The sequence below is a fragment of the Narcine bancroftii genome, chromosome 1 (assembly GCF_036971445.1).
Source record: "Narcine bancroftii isolate sNarBan1 chromosome 1, sNarBan1.hap1, whole genome shotgun sequence".
NCBI lineage: Eukaryota > Metazoa > Chordata > Chondrichthyes > Torpediniformes > Narcinidae > Narcine > Narcine bancroftii.
Genome location: NC_091469.1, coordinates 21,350,865 through 21,367,211, shown reverse-complemented (window position 1 = coordinate 21,367,211; position 16,347 = coordinate 21,350,865). Strand labels below are relative to the sequence as shown.

The following is a 16,347-nucleotide window of genomic DNA, read 5'->3' as shown; positions in this document are numbered from 1 at the left end:
ATAAATACCTAAATACAATGTACAGATGCAGTGCCCCAGAGATAAAACACACCAACAATTTAGATATAATTAAAATATATCAATTCCAAATAACCAGTTGTTAAAAATCTGCCTCTTACATGCCTGTTAATTTTGTATCCATTTTATATCCAGTTGACTATATGCCTGATTATACACACTCATTACATCCTGCTCATTATGTCTTTTTGCTAACTTTGCAACCTACCTAACTGTAGCGCGACAAATAACCACAAGCAGACTTGAAGCGAGTTATTAGACTTTAATAACCTAAAACACAGGCATGTCTTCACATGCTGCTGGCCTGGTTCCAAGGCTGGTATGAAGGGAGGAGACTTGGGTGGCTCAGCTTTAATTGGGGAATCTTACAGGGAGGAGTTACAGAGTTGGAGGTGGGCCAGCCTGTACAGTATGCATGCAATACCATGTTCTACCACATTCACCCCTTCTTTTTAGATAAAGTCCAGCAGGGTGAAGCACAATGGAGTCCATTGTTACCATTTATATAGTCTTTTACAGTTCACAGGTCCAGTGGCTTCATCTGCTGCTGTGATTGCTGCATCGCCAGTCGCATAGTTGTCTGCTCCTGCAGGGTGGTGACCTGTATAGTGGGCTGAATGTCCGGGGACTGAATTTATTAGTCCGAACTGGTTCAGGGGGGCATGGGAGTATTTGGAGTTCAGGTCGTGGTGGGGGAAAAGGCCTGAGGGGTAGTGGTGGTGGGTTCAACCACTCATTTGTTGGCAAGATACAAAGGATTGGCTGGTCGGTGGCTAGGGCTCCTGGTCCCGGAAGGATACTGAGTCTTCCCGTCCATCCTGAGAGTGCGCATGAGTGTTTTGGGGTTCATGTGAAGGAGGTGTACCTCCTCGACCAACAAGTCTGCCTTGTGGTTACTAATATGCCTGTGGAGCAGCACCATCCTGGGGTTGTCAGCCAGACAGACAGCGTGGTTCCCAATGCTGACCTCTTGGGGAAGGAGAACAGTTTGTCATGTGGGGTGGCATTCGCATTAGTAGGGATCAAGTGGCACATAGTGCTTCTGGAAGGACCTCTTGCCACTGGGAGATGGTTATTCCTTTTGACTTAAGAGCCAAGAAGATTGCTCTTCTCCTTTTCCACCTGCCCATTCCCATGGGTGTTATAGCTGGTGGTCCTGCTTGTGCCTATACCCTTTGTCAGGAAATATGGCGTAACTACTAACTCAAGAATGAGGACCCCTTATCACTGTGAATGTAACTGGGGTATCTGAACAAGGTGAAGAGATTGCAGTGGGCTTTAATGACAGTGGGTGTGGTCATATCCGGACAATAGCGAATGGGAAGTGTGAGTACTCATCCACGATGTTGACAAAGTACACATTCCGATTTGTAGATGGAAGGGGGCCCTTGAAGTCCATACTGAGATGTTCAAAAGGGTGAATGGCCTTGATCAGTTAAGCCTTCTCTGGCTGGTAGAAGTGTAGCTTGCACTCCACACAGACTGAAAAGTTATTGCAGGCCTCACAAAGTGGTAGAGCCTGGTGACTCCAGGGTGGCATAGGCTATCATGGAGGGCCTGGAGGCAGTCTGCTTGCACATTGGTGCAGGTACCCTGGGACAGGGTATCAGGTGGCTCATTGAGCTTCCAAAGCTGGTACAAGATCTCATAATTATAGGTGGGCAGTTGGATTCTCCACCTCATGATATTATCATTTTTGATCTTCCCCCCGCTGTTTATTATTAAACATGAATGCGATGGCTCTCTGGGCCATCAGCAGGGTGAATGATCTGCCAGCCAAATAGCGCCTCCAGTGGTGCATAGCTTCCACTATGGCTTGGGGTTCCTTTTCGATGGTTGAAGCCCTGAGTTTGGTGCTCTGGAGGGTCTGGGAAAAGAATGCCATGGGCCTGCCTACTTGGTTCAGCTTGGTAGCCAGGGCAAAGTTGGAGGCATTGCTCTCCACCTAGAAAGGGATCCATCAATGGCATGCATCACAGACTTGGCAATCTCATCTTTAATGCCCTTGAAAGCCTTTTGGGCCTCCACCAACAGGGGAAACATGGTGGTCTTCACCAGTGGGTGGATCTTGTCTACATAATTGGAGAATCACTGAGTGTAGTACGAGAAGATCCCAGGCACCTTTTCAAGGCCTTGAGGTTTTGGGGGCAGTGGGAGTTCCAGGAGGGGATGCATATGGTCAGGATTAGGGGTAAGAACACCATGGTCCACCATGTACCTGAGTATCAGCAGACGTGAAGTGTGGAACACACACTTCTTCTGGTTATAGGTCAAGTTCAGGGCTTTGGCTGTGGCAAGGAAATTCCGTAGGTTCACGTCGTGTTCCTTCTGGATATGGCCACAGATGGTGACATTGTTCAAATACAGAAATGTTGCTTTCAATTTAAGGTAATCCACCATGCAGTTCATCTCCCCTGGAACACGGACACTCCAATTGTGAGGCCGAATTTGACCTGCAGGAAATGGTAGAGACAGCCATCAGCCTTGAAAGCTGTGTACAGGTGGTCCTCAGGGTGGATCAGGATTTGGTGATAAGCCGACTTGAGGGGAATGGTAGAGAAGATCTGGTACTGGGTGGTCTCATTCACTAGGTCGGCTATGCGGGGAAGGGGTCGGCATCCCATAAGGTGAACCTGTTGATAGTTTGGCTGTAATCGATGACAATCCAGTGCTTTTCCCCACTCTTCACCACCACCACTTGTGCCCTCCAGGGTCTGTTAATGGGCTCTATAATATCCTCCACTAGCTGTTGGCTTACTTATTCTTTTATAAATTCTCTGTCTCCAGGGTTGTATCACCTATTTTTTGTGGCGACCATTTAGATTCTGGAATGGGGGTGGGGGGGGGTGAGAAGGGACCCAGAGGGTAGCCAGGCCATAGATTGGGTGGCACGGGTGGCATTTTGGTGTCTGATTGGCTATGTTTGGAGCAAGGGGCAGGCTATCCAGGAATTGGTTGTTTTGGACCGTGATAGGAGGATGGGACCCAACAAACTGCATGAGCATGCTCTTAACTTGGCACTGGAAATCCAGTCCCAGTATGACTGACGTGCAGAGGTGGGGCATGAGGAGCATCTTGCAATTTTTATTCTTCATGCCCCTCATGGTTAGGATCACCCGCGGATTTCCGTGGATTGGGAAAGCACTACTTTACAACTCACAGGGGACACTGCGAAAGAATAGTGTTGTACAGTACCTGAGTGTATGAAACTTTCAGTGTTCCCCACGTCAAAAAGGCAGCCCAGGGTGCGACCATTTACTTCTATGCCCATCATGGGTCGCGCCAGTTGGTGTGCCTTTTCTGGTTCAGAACGATTGAGGCCAGAGTTGATTCATTCTCCAAGTCACTGCTGTTGTACTGTGGCGGCCAAGATGGCTGTCCCAGAGATCCAGAAGATAACCGTCCTCATGTATCACACGTAGTGGGGTCTGGCAGAGACACAGGAAGTGACATCGACCCGTGTCGTCTTCCTCCTGTTCCCGCCATTTGGTTCTCTAATGCCAGAAATGATGCTGGAAGTTAGTCGATCCAAGGTAGTGACCCTGCTGGAGGAAAGTTTGGACTGGCATACCTTGGTGTAGTGTCCCTTCCTTCAGCAGTTTGAGCAGGTTGTGCTATGGGCCAATCCGTACTTCAAGGGGTGCTTAGGCTGGCTGCAGTAGTTGCACCTTGTGTGCTCAGTGTCAGCAGCGGTTATTAGGGATCCTGTGTCCCAAGATGGCGGTGCCCATGTTCTCCATCTGGCGGCTACGTTGCCAGTGGAGTAAGCCTCGGTGTTTGTCTGGACCATTTCAAGCAATCGCGCCAGTTGCACATCTTTCTTTGGGTCCTATTGCCCTTCTCCAGGAGTCACTCTCAGATGTGGTTCGAATGGAAGCCAGCCATTAACCCATTACGTTCCTCTGGGTAGACTGCCACAGTAACATCTCTATACCCACAGGCTCATTCCAGCTTCTGCATGGCCCTCACAAAGTCATTGACAGACTCACTGTGGACCTGATGCTGGGTGACCATAAAGTAATGAGTTCATGGGGGCACCATACGGCTCCTGCAGTACGATGTACTTCTTGCAGTTTTGAATTATTTGATAAACTTGACAGATGAGAAGAGTAGATCGTACTTATCTACGTGATCTCATTGTGCCTCATGTAGACAGTGCAGCCACATGTTGAACTTGATGGAGTCCAGCTTCTCCACATGAATCACCTTGTTTATGGCAGTTATTTTGGATATTATATTATAGAGCCATCAATAGGCACAAGCAGACTTTAAGCAAGTGATTAAAGGTTTTAATAACCTAAAACACAGGCATGTCTTCACATGCTGCTGCCCTGGTTTCAAGGCTGGTATGAAGGGAGGAGACTAGGGTGGCTCAGCCTTTATTGGGGTATCTTACAGAGAGGAGTTGGAGGCCAGCCAGCCTGTACAGTATATAACCAATGCTGTGTCCTACCACACTAACAAACACTTGTCATTATAAACTCCTACCTATTACATGCCTACCTATTATACAAGTTCATACAACTTTACTGTCACATGCTCACTACCCAATTTCACATTCAATCAAACTCCAGAACTGTTGAAATCTATCCCAGAGAACAAGTGAAAGGGACATGCTGGAGTAATGCATTGTTGGTCCCTGGGAGGAGAACATTCAGTACTTATCCCCTTTCTGCACCAGGGAGATGCTTATTCTAAAAGGTTCACAGAGGGAGCCCTGTGATCCACAGCTTTAAGGAAGAGAACGGCTCAGTCACATCCTCATAGATGGGCAGTCAGAGGATGGGCAGATCCTTTTATGCCGGTCTGTATGACTCTAAGGTTACAGACAGAATGGCCTCCCAAAACTTTTTTTTTTATCATGGATGTCTTAGACAACAGCAAACAAGAATGTCTGGATCAGACAATTTCTCTGGGGGCAGCTGATGGACTCCATCCATTCCTTTGGGTCGAGTAAGACTCCCAGAAGTGATGGCCTCTCAGCTGAGTTGTACACGGCTCTGAGGGACTGAGTGGGCCCAAACCTGCAGGAAGCATCTCAGACTCCACGAGGAAGAACATCATCACCCTCATTCTCAAACAGAAGGGGGAAAAGGAAAAATATCAGCAATTGGAAACCCATATCATTGCTAAATGTGGACTACAAAATCCTGTCCAAGGCCATCGCCAAGTGTCAAGTCTGCCTTGGGGGTGATGATCCATCCAGACTAGACCTGCACATTTCTGGACAGGAAAATCTCTAACAACCATCGCCTATGCGCAGTACAGGGAGGTGGACATCTGCCTGGTCTGCTTAGACCAGAAGAAGGATTTCAACCTGATATCACACATGTACATAATGGATGTGCTCTCCAACATGGGCTTTGGGGAGGGAATCCAGAATTGGATTAAACAGCTCTACATAGACATCTGTAGTGATAAATCAATGGGTGGTAAACAGATAGCTTCCCCATCAAGTCTGGAGTTAGGCAAGGCTCCCTACTGTCTCCAGTCTTATTTGTGTGCTGCATAATACCCTTTACTGAATCCATCAGTAAGGACAAGGGTGATTTTTTTTGTTATTTTATTTGAAGACATATTTTGTGACACATACTTGAACTCTGTAAATGATAGTTTGCAATATGGGATGCTTTGAGAGCATATTTCAGAGGGCAAATTATGTTTTACTTCTAAAATTAAGGAGTATATGAAAGAGACAGATCCATTAGAACTAGAAATAATGGCTTTGGAAAAAGATCTTCAAAGGAGAAGTTTTGAAGATAAACGTAGACAACTAATTTAAAAAAAACCTTTTATGCCGGTCTGTATGACTCTAAGGTTACAGACAGAATGGCCTCTAAGGTTACAGACAGTTTGCAAGAAGGATATGGAGGCTTTGGAAAGGGGAGAGAACTCCCTCTCAATAATGGGGAAGACCCTGGTCATCAAGTGTGAGGTGCTCTCAGTACTGCTGAGCATTGAGTAGATGTGGCCCATCCCTGCACCTCTGCCTTGGCCAGGGTCTGAAGGAGCATCATCCACATGCCACCAGAAAATGGGTGCAAAAACATACCTAACATGGCTCTCAATATGATGAACATTTTGTGTGTGGCTGCATCAGATTGTGCATGGAACCAAAGTGTGAGGGCACCAATTGCCACTATGTGCTGAGTTTCTAACTGTCCCAGGTATTGTAGGGATAGGCCTGGCCCTCGTGCCATGCAATGTCCCAGTTAGCTGGACTTTGCACAACATCTATCCTTCATGGAAAAGCTTTTCCACAACAACACCTTCGACCAGAAGGCCATCAGGCAATGGCCAGCACAGAACGTCCTGCAGAAACTGAGAGATGAGGACTCGGTGGATCTGGTAGGATGGTTCCCCAAGCAGATCATCCAGGTCATCTGGTGGAATGCCTCATTGCCTGGGCTCGCAATTAAGTACCAGGACTTGGCCTGGCTGGCAGTGAGAGGAGCCATCCCAGTGAGATTTGTACAAGTGGAACATCACCTTCCTTGCATGTTGTCCTTGGGACAGTTGCAGTGGAGTGGAGTCTGCCGTCCACCTCTTTGTTGAATGCAGATTTGCAATGAGTGTGTGAAGAGGTTGCAGGGTGCTTTGTCACAGTTCATCCCCAGTGGCAGTGTGACAGAGGACTCTGATCTGTAGACTGTTTCTGGGGACATCCTCTGAGCCTGACATTCAGAAGATCATCAATTCAGAGAAAGATGCTCTTTGGTTTGATGGAACCCTTTTGGTCTTTCAGCATACTGAGATGTTGGTCCAGCAATGCTGCCATCTGGCGCGTTCCAGGCTGCAGGAGTAAATGCTGTGGGACACACTGAGGCTTGGTGCAGCCAAAGCTAGGGCGCTGTGGGGAAGGACCACATTCTAAAGTCCTCCCATTACCAGGCACTGAGGGGCTGAGAGTGAGGGGAAGCACCTCAACCAACAAAGGGGGGAAGAAAAGACAAGATGCCACAATGCTGGTAACTGGATATGGAAAGAACAAATATACAATGTAACAAAGTACATTGATAAGAATGTATAAATATGACTGGCATTATGAGTGTAAAAAGACTTGAACTCTTGTTTGTAAATTTTTTTTCTAGAAAAGGTATGTCTAATGACAATGTGTAGAAATGACAAGATCCTCAATGATGTGTGTAAAATGTACATTGATGAGATATGACTGACATTATGAATAAAAAAAGTCTTGATCTGTTTTCTTGTTTTGTAAATAATTAATTGTGAATGAAGTATATTCTTGGAAAAAAATTATTTTGTAAAAACAAGTCCCTTTATACCTTACAACACCTAATTTGCCTCTGCTCCTGGGAGCTTGCACTGAAGTGTGCAGGTCTGAATATGACTGACACATGCTGGTGTTTGCATCACTTAACAATTCAGCATGGTTCCAGAATCCTTCTTCCCCATCATAATGGTTAAAAGTGACATGTTAAACTTATGAAAATGGGACAATTCTCTTGACATTAATCATTTGGCTTGAATTACCACAATGTGCTGAAAAGCAGCTGAGGTTTGACTTCACTTTAAAAAGTCCCTGCCACTTGTCCCCTTTTTTCTGAAAATTAAGATTAAACAATTCATGCACTGACCTTCCATTTTTGGCAGAGATTGCCATTCAAAGAATACACATCATAAATCTATATATATGCTTTTGAAAAAATACCAAACAGTTAAATTAGTGGTCAGCACATGCCTGAATCTCCATTATTCACTCCTGGTGATATACAGCAGCTCGAGCATGTGCTGACGGACATATATTTGATCCTTTGCAAGCAAAGGGATTTTGAATAAAGAGGATGTGCATTTATTTAAAAAAAAAAATCATGGTTCTAGGATGTCCCACAACACTTCGTAACCAATGAAATACTTTTGAAATATAATCACCGCTGTAAGATAGGGTTTGGCTGCCAGAGAAATTTATCACCCTCTTATATTTCCTTCATGCAAGCCATAACTTCAACCAATGAGTCCTCATCAGACCCAATCTAAGTGAAGCCCAAAGAAATGTTGCTTCTTTGGCCAATGTTTTTCTTGAACTTTCCAGCCACAATGCTGCACCTCAATTTCTCCAAACATCCCGTGCATGTGAGGCTAATCTTTGGAATTGATGGGAAGCTGTTCAACATATAGTGACGACCCTCCAGAACTGAGATCACGCCAACCTCAGTAGTCAGTTGATGGCTAAGCTTCAAGACATCATCGGTTTGTTATGTGTCAAACTTGGAGGCAAAATGTTGAGAGTTTCACTGCAGTGTATAAAAATGAGAATCCTTCTTTAAAGCTCGTGCATTGTAGATTTATTTGTTTGGTTCGTTGATTGAGAGGGTTGCCTTTTGTGAGGATTTTGTGAGAGATTCACTCATACTTGGTAGATTTCAGAAGAAAAAGAGCATATCTTGTTGGGACCATGTTTCTGAGAGGGACTGAAAGAGGAAACTGTGAGTCTGCTTCTGGCTGGGGCGTCTAAAATAAGGGATATTGTCAGCCATTTAGGATTTAGATGAGGTGGAATGTCCTCGTTAACAGACCTTTGAATTTTTAGAAATCTTCCTGCAGAAATGTGGAGATGTTGAATATGATGAGGCTTAGGCTGATGGATTCCAGGATGTTAATGGAAAATCAGGAAACATCGGGATTATGTGGGAAAATGGAGCAGTCAAACGTAATCCACAAATTTACCAAACAGTGAACAGGATGAAGAGAGTCTATCATCTACTGTTCCTTCTGTAATTGCAATTCTGGTCACCCCTTTGCAAGAACGATATGGAGGCTTTGGAAAGGGTAGAGAAAATGTTGCCTATTTTAAAGGGTTTGAGTTATAGAAAGAGATTGGGCAAGCTTGGGTTGTTTTCTCTAGAGCATAGAAGACTGAGGGGTGACCTGATAGAGATGTATAAAATCATGATAGGCATTGATAAGCCAGACAGAATATTTTTCTCCAGAGCAAAATTTCACATATTAGAGGACATGCATTTAGGTGAGGGGAGTGAGGCGAAGTTTAAGGCAGATGCGCAGGGCAAATATTTTACATGCCTGGAATGGATTGCCAGGTATAGTGGTGGAAGCAGAAACCACGGTAGTGTTAAAGATATACACATGAATATGAAGGTGATGGAGGAATATCTATCAGGTGCAAGCAGCAGATTTGGGCACCATGTTCAGCATAGACATGTGGGCTGAAGGGCCTGTCTTGTGCTGTACTGTTCTATGTTCTATAATATTCTAATAAAGGAGAAGTGACTGGCAGAAGGTTTGCCTAAAGGCAGCAGGCATAGACAACCCATACCCTTTCAAAGCTCTAAACTCTTGGCCATCTCCTATTTCCTCTTTTCATGGATTGTAGATAAGGATCCCTCCAATGAACATTTAAAATAACTACATCTTGATAGCTGCCATCCATGCTTAATGAGGAGCGAGAGGGGACAAGTAGTTAACTGTGGCTCATTGTTAACATTCAGCTCTGAGTACTTATCCCACTCGAGGGCCTCAAAGATTTGATACCAGTTGAAGGTCCTGGTGCAGGGCTATTGGGGGGGCTGTGTTGCCAAAGACACTTTCTCTTTGGGATATTTGAACCCTTGAAGGGAGTTAGTTATCCCATTGTTAGAAAAGCAAGAGAATTATCCCAAAAAACTCGTCCAAGATTTGCTTCTCAATATCTAAAACTGTGCATGTGGTCATTTTCATGCTGCCACTTTATGGGAGTTTGCTGTGCTGCTGTACTTTGCATACTACAAGTATTTCACAAGTGATTTAACAAGTACTTCACTCACTAAAATGTCAGAGGGTGAGCAGACAGAAAATGATACTCCAGATGATACTCTAGGCACCACCCACTCCACATCTCCCCAATTGGCAATTATTTATGGGATTGTCACCTTCACAAATATTCCTCACACCTTCACCCCATCTTCCCACACCACTCCTCCCTTTGTACCTGACCCCGCCATTCATATTCAATTAGTGCTTAGAACAATAATAGGGAACATTACTGCGTGGATCATTCTATTTAGCAAGGCAAGTCACCCGTGATGAAAGAGCGGAGTTAAGTTAAAACAGCAAGATTAATCAGAAGATACTCTCTTCCAGAAAATAACATGAGAGGGATGTCACTAGCTGAAGTGAATGTTACTGGCATGGAGGAAAGTCACACCTCAATTGAAAAGACACCATTAATCATCCTGCCAATACTTGCTGCCACTGCTCTGTTTCTCGGATTTCTGGTGGGCTTATAGTAAGTATGGAATTTAAACTATCCTTTCATTTCTTCAGTTTAAGATTCAAACCCTTCATTATTTTCTTTAATTAAGCAAAGCAAATGATGTTGAGAATGTGAATGGCAAATGCAAATATTTTTGATTTAATTAAAGCAGAACAAGCAAGTCATTCCCAAACCATTTTGCCACAGAGACTTTTGACCCCAAAATATTGAACATCTTCTTTGGCTTGGCTTCGCGGACGAAGATTTATGGAGGGAGTAAAAAAGTCCACGTCAGCTGCAGGCTCGTTTGTGGCTGACAAGTCCGATGAGGGACAGGCAGACACGATTGCAGCGGTTGCAGGGGAAAATTGGTTGGTTGGGGTTGGGTGTTGGGTTTTTCCTCCTTTGCCTTTTGTCAGTGAGGTGGGCTCTGCGGTCTTCTTCAAAGGAGGTTGCTGCCCGCCAAACTGTGAGGCGCCAAGATGCATGGTTTGAGGCGTTATCAGCCCACTGGCGGTGGTCAATGTGGCAGGCACCAAGAGATTTCTTTAGGCAGTCCTTGTACCTTTTCTTTGGTGCACCTCTGTCACGGTGGCCAGTGGAGAGCTCGCCATATAACACGATCTTGGGAAGGCGATGGTCCTCCATTCTGGAGACGTGACCCATCCAGCGCAGCTGGATCTTCAGCAGCGTGGACTCGATGCTGTCGACCTCTGCCATCTCGAGTACTTCGACGTTAGGGATGTAAGCGCTCCAATGGATGTTGAGGATGGAGCGGAGACAACGCTGGTGGAAGCATTCTAGGAGCCGTAGGTGGTGCCGGTAGAGGACCCATGATTCGGAGCCGAACAGAACATAAGAGCATAAGAAATAGCAGCAGGAATAAGTCATCTGGCCCATCAAGCCTGGTCTGCCATTCAATGAAATCATGGCTGAACTGATGATAGGCTCTTTTCCCCATATCCCTTAATTTCCTTACAATCCTACACTGCTAGGAGCAGACATGGGCACGCAACCCAATTTGTACTGCCATCTTCCAATACAGACATGTACGGCAATTCATTCTTCCCCCGTACAATTAAAGCATGGAATAATTTTCACCCTTCCATACTCACACATCTAGACCCAATTAAATTTAAGACAGTTTTTTTCAAAAATCTTCTTATGCACACCTTCCCTCACCTCCAGTTTAAATTCCATATGGAATAGTTTGGAGGACCAAGAACCAAAATTCCACTCCTCTTGCAATGAAGGTCAACATTCCATTTGTCTCCCTGATAGTCTACTGCATCTACAAACCAACCTTTTGCAATTCATGCACAAGCACTTCCAAGCCCTTCTACATCGCAGCATGCTGCAATCGTTCACCATTTAAATATACTGATCTTCCATTTTTCCTTCCAAAGTGGATAACCTCACATTTGTCAACATTGTACTCCATCTGCCAGACCATTGCCCGCTCACTTAACCTATCTATATCTCTCTGCAAAGTCTCTGTATGCTCTGCACACTTTGATTTTTCATTCAATTCAGCGTCATCAGCAAACTTAGGTGCACTACACTCTGATCCCACTTCAAGATCATTTCTGTTTTTCATGAACAGTTGTAGGCCCAGAAACAACCCCTGTGGCACACCACTCACCATCACCACTCACCCCTGTGGCCAACCTGTAAAACACACCTGTCCCCCAAATTTCTGCTTTCTATTGACTAACCAATCCTCTATCTATGTTAATAGATCACCCCCAAATCTATGCATCCTTATCTTCTGTATGTCTTTTGTGTGGCACCTTATTGAATGCCTTCTGGAAATTCAAGTAAACAACGTTCATCTGCTCCCCTCTATCTAGCACGCTCATTATATCCTCAAAGAACTTCAGTAAATTTGTCGAAAGGAACCTGCCTTTGCTAAATCCACGATACATCTGCCTGATGGATCCATTCAGCTCCCAGATGCCTCGCTATATCTCCTTTAATGATAGGTTCAAGTATTTTCCCCAACAAGAAAAATATAAGCCACCTGGCCTATAGTTCCCTACCTTTTGCTCATGTCCTTTTTTGAATAGTGGCGAGACATTCACTGTCTTTAAATCCACCGGGACCTGCCAAGAATGCAGAGAAATTTTGGTAAATTGCCCCCAAAACCTTGACTCTAACTTCTGCCAATTTCTTTCAGTGCCCTGGGATGCATTCCATCAGGACAAGGGGATTTATATATCTTTAGATCCTCATGTTTTCTGAGTTCAGCCTCTTTAGTGATAGCTATTACATCCAGGTCCTCCCCTCCCATCCCACCCATAACATCTGTCTTTGGCATGTTCAATATTTTCTCTACTATGAAGAATGACACAAAATCTCAGCCATTTCCTCATTACCCATGATCAATTCCCCCTTCTCATCTTTAAAGGGACCAACCTTCACTTTAGTCATCCTTTTGTGATTTATATAATCATAGAAACTTTTACTGACCATTTTTATATTTTATGCTAATTTTTTTTCTCATGGTCTACCTTTCCTTTTTTTATTGTTGGCTTCATAGTTCTTTGTTGCTTCTTAAACTTTTCCTAAACTTCTGGTTTCCCACTGCTCTTTGACAACTTTATACGCACTAGCTTTTAGTTTGATGCCTACCTTTATTTCCTTAGTTATTCAGGGCTGACTGTCGCCACCCTTACTATCCTTGTTTTTAACTGGAATTTATCTTTGTTGAGCAGCAGGAAGAATCTCTTTGAAAGTCTGCCACTGTTCCTCCACCATCCCTCCATATATCCTGCATTTCCAGTCAACCCTGGCCAACACCTCCCTCATCCCCTTGTAGATTCCCTTGTTTAGGCACTAGACACTGGTTTTTACACTGAACTATTGTACACTCCATTTGTATAATAAACTCAATCATACTGTGATCACTCTTTCCAAGAGGATCCCTAACTACATGATTGTTACTTTTACCTGTCTCATTGCACAGGACCAGATCCAAGATAGCAGGTTCCCTTGTAGTTTCAGTAACATGCTGTTCAAGATAGCCACCGTCTGGGCATTCTATAATGTCCTTCAATGTTGCTTTGACCAAATTGATTTACCCAGGCTCTGTGCATGTTAAAATCCCCCATGAGAGCTGCTGTTCCATCCTTACAGGCCTCTGATATTTCTTGGTTTATTGCCTGTGCCACTGTAATGTTATTAACCGCTGCAACCGTGTCTGCCTGTCCCGCATCGGACTTGTCAGCCACAACCGAGCCTGCAGTTGACGTGGACATTTACCCCCTCCATAAATCTTCGTCCGCGAAGTCAAGCCAAAAAAGAAGAAGATAGACAACTCACACCAATTATTTTTTTTCCCCTTTACTATTCCTAATCTCTACCCAGATGGACTCAACATTTTACATAATCTCCATCAGTTGGTACAGAATTTAATTATTTATCCTTTATTTCTGCCCTCCCTTTTCTTATAGAAAACTCTGGACATGCTTTACAGTCCAGTAGTATCTACAGAAAGGGAAATAGAGTTAATGTCTGATGAAATGCTCATCTGAAATCTTAACTCTGATTCTCTCTCCACTGATGCTGCTCAACCTGTTGAGTGTTTCCCACATTTTCAGTCAGCATTGAGTTTCATGTGATGCTGAAATATGGTTTAAATACAGGAAACTTTACACTTAGGTTACACACATTTTTATACAAAATGAAAATGCCCATTTTATTTGTTTCACAGTAAATTGATAAAGGGCTATTTTAAATACAGTAGTTTCATTGTATATCTGATGAGAAAATCCATCTTTTTTATATTCTCTATGATGTAATATCTCATTTGAAAGATGCCAGCTCCAACAGTGCAGTTGCCAGCCTTGATTATATTTGCACAACCCCTTTGAATGTGGAAGTCAGCGTGCAAAATGTTAATAGCTGGAAATTGATGCCTAAATGTGCCAACTTAAATGTCCATCTTGCTCTCCTCTCAGATTCAAATCCTAATTTTTCTATAACCCGGACTTCTACATGGCTAACAAATTAGAGAGCCATAATTGTAGTTGTATTGGAGTTTAAGAGCTCTAATTGGACCAATTGCTGAACATTTCACCAATTGAACTATTACCAATGATCCAAATTACACATCCAACCCCCAAATCAATATTTTTATCCTTAGGTATTCAAGAAGGTGACCATGCATATGCCAAAGATGCCATCCCCAAGAAAGTAACTTTGTATTCTACTCTGCATCTGGAACATGGTTCCAATGAAGTCAGTGGAATGCAATTTGGAGGCAGAATTAAATTTAAGACACAATTAAAGAGCAAGTTTTGTGTTGCTTCCAGGAACACTTCTACATTAAATCCTATCATGATTTTAGGGGTGGGGGGGGGGGGGTTGAATTTTTTTTCTTACTCTGCAAGAACCTTAAAGCCTTTGATCAAATTTGATACAAGGTAGTTCACTTGGTAAAGCTGGTGCCTCCCAGTTCCAGCCAGTTTGGGTGAAGAGATCTAAGAGGTTATCTGTTTCTCACTCCACAGGTGCCTCCTGACCTGCTGGGGGATTCCAGCATTTTCTGTTTTTATTGTCAGCCACAGGTGTCCCTGAACTGTCTTGAAATTTTCACTATTTTTAACATATCATGAATGGGAGTTGTCATTCTCTACATTGCAAAGATGGGGATAGTTTTCCTTTTGGCATACTCAACATTTTTAGTGTGGGCCAAATGATAGTTGAAGGAACTCTGAGTAGATCTAGTTTCATGTTTGCTTATAGCATTGACATGGTTTCAATAATTGCAATTTCATACGTGTTGGAGAGAAACCAGCCACTTTATCCTTGACTGAAAAGTTCAAACTAATTATTGTAACTGTGCACACTTAGCACTCCTCTTTCACATATTGAAATAGTTTCCTTAGGCTACCAGTGACATGGTTTGCAGGTGCATTCCTGTTAGTTTTTTCTAATGGCTAAGGAATTTCAAATATACTTGATTTATTGAAACCAGGCACATGTAGATTGCTTTAATTCACTTATGCTTTCTCCTCCAACACATTCCTGATAGCCATTAAGTCTATGTTTTGATGTGAGAATGTTAAAAGTAATTCATAACTTGCAGTGAGATCTGCAAAGCACTGCTAGAAGGAAATATATTCAATATCACCTTTTGAAATGGACTTTGGGGAATAAAAAAACCCAATGTAATATAATAGTTGGAGTGGTCACGCAGAGATTTAAAAACAAGGATGAGAATTAGAAAATCAGGGTGAGGCCAGAACTGATTCCCTAAAGGTTAACTTGCATGAAGAGTCAGCTGTAATGAAGGCAAATGAAATCCTCACATTCATTTTGAGGGCGATAAAATATAAAAGTAGAGATGTAATGTTCAGGCTTTCTAAGCCATTGATCTGACTGCACGCGAGCAGTTTTGGGCTTCTTTTCCAAGGAAGATGACAAGAATATTCTGTGGCCTATCTTGGTAAAATAGCGCCTATGGCAAGCACTGAAATTGTGCCCCCCCATTTAAAAAAATCACACATAAATTTGACAGTTGGGCGATTTTCATGCACACCAACTGTGCTGCTCGACATATCGTGAATTTCACACATTGCATTGTAATTTATTAGAAGTGAACCAGTGGATTAACTCCCACCTGGGCCCCTAGGCTGAGCTTTAGTAAGGGAAAGGATCATCCCCCTCTTCTCACTCCCTCCTTCTCTTGCTCCTCTCTCATTAACAGAACCCTCAATTGCGAACCATGCCACACCACTTTGAGGTTTATTATTCCCAATCGCCAAGACGTAGGATGCTCCAGGCTTCAGCCCGTGTTTAAGCAACCCAAGCTTTGTGTTTATTACCTGCCGTTCCTGGCTGGAAGCTGCAGCCTCTTCAGGCAAAATGGCCATCTTCCTTCCCCATAATCCTCCACACAGCTGGAACTGCTCTACATTTCCATGGTGCTGGCAGAGCGGTTCCAGCTGTGTGGTGGATTATTGGGAATGAAGACGGCCATTGCTCAGTTTACTTGTGCCCAGGGGTATGTAAATATTTCAATTCAAAAATTAAAAATCGTGACAGAATCCTTTGAATTCTAAAAACATTTTTTTCATCTTTTCAATTCTAGTTCTTGTCTCCAAAAAAAACAAAAA

The 16,347-nt window shown here is 43.6% G+C and overlaps 1 protein-coding gene across 6 annotated transcripts in view; it reads left to right on the top strand.

The window, feature by feature from the left end:
- Positions 1 to 16,347, top strand: part of LOC138755509 (izumo sperm-egg fusion protein 4-like) — a 38,827-nt gene that overhangs the window by 15,780 nt on the left and 6,700 nt on the right. For all 6 annotated transcript variants that reach the window (XM_069921657.1, XM_069921647.1, XM_069921630.1 and 3 more), the window contains one exon: positions 10,117 to 10,261. In XM_069921657.1, the coding sequence (XP_069777758.1) occupies positions 10,117 to 10,261 (145 nt within the window). The remainder of the gene's footprint in view (positions 1 to 10,116; positions 10,262 to 16,347) is intronic.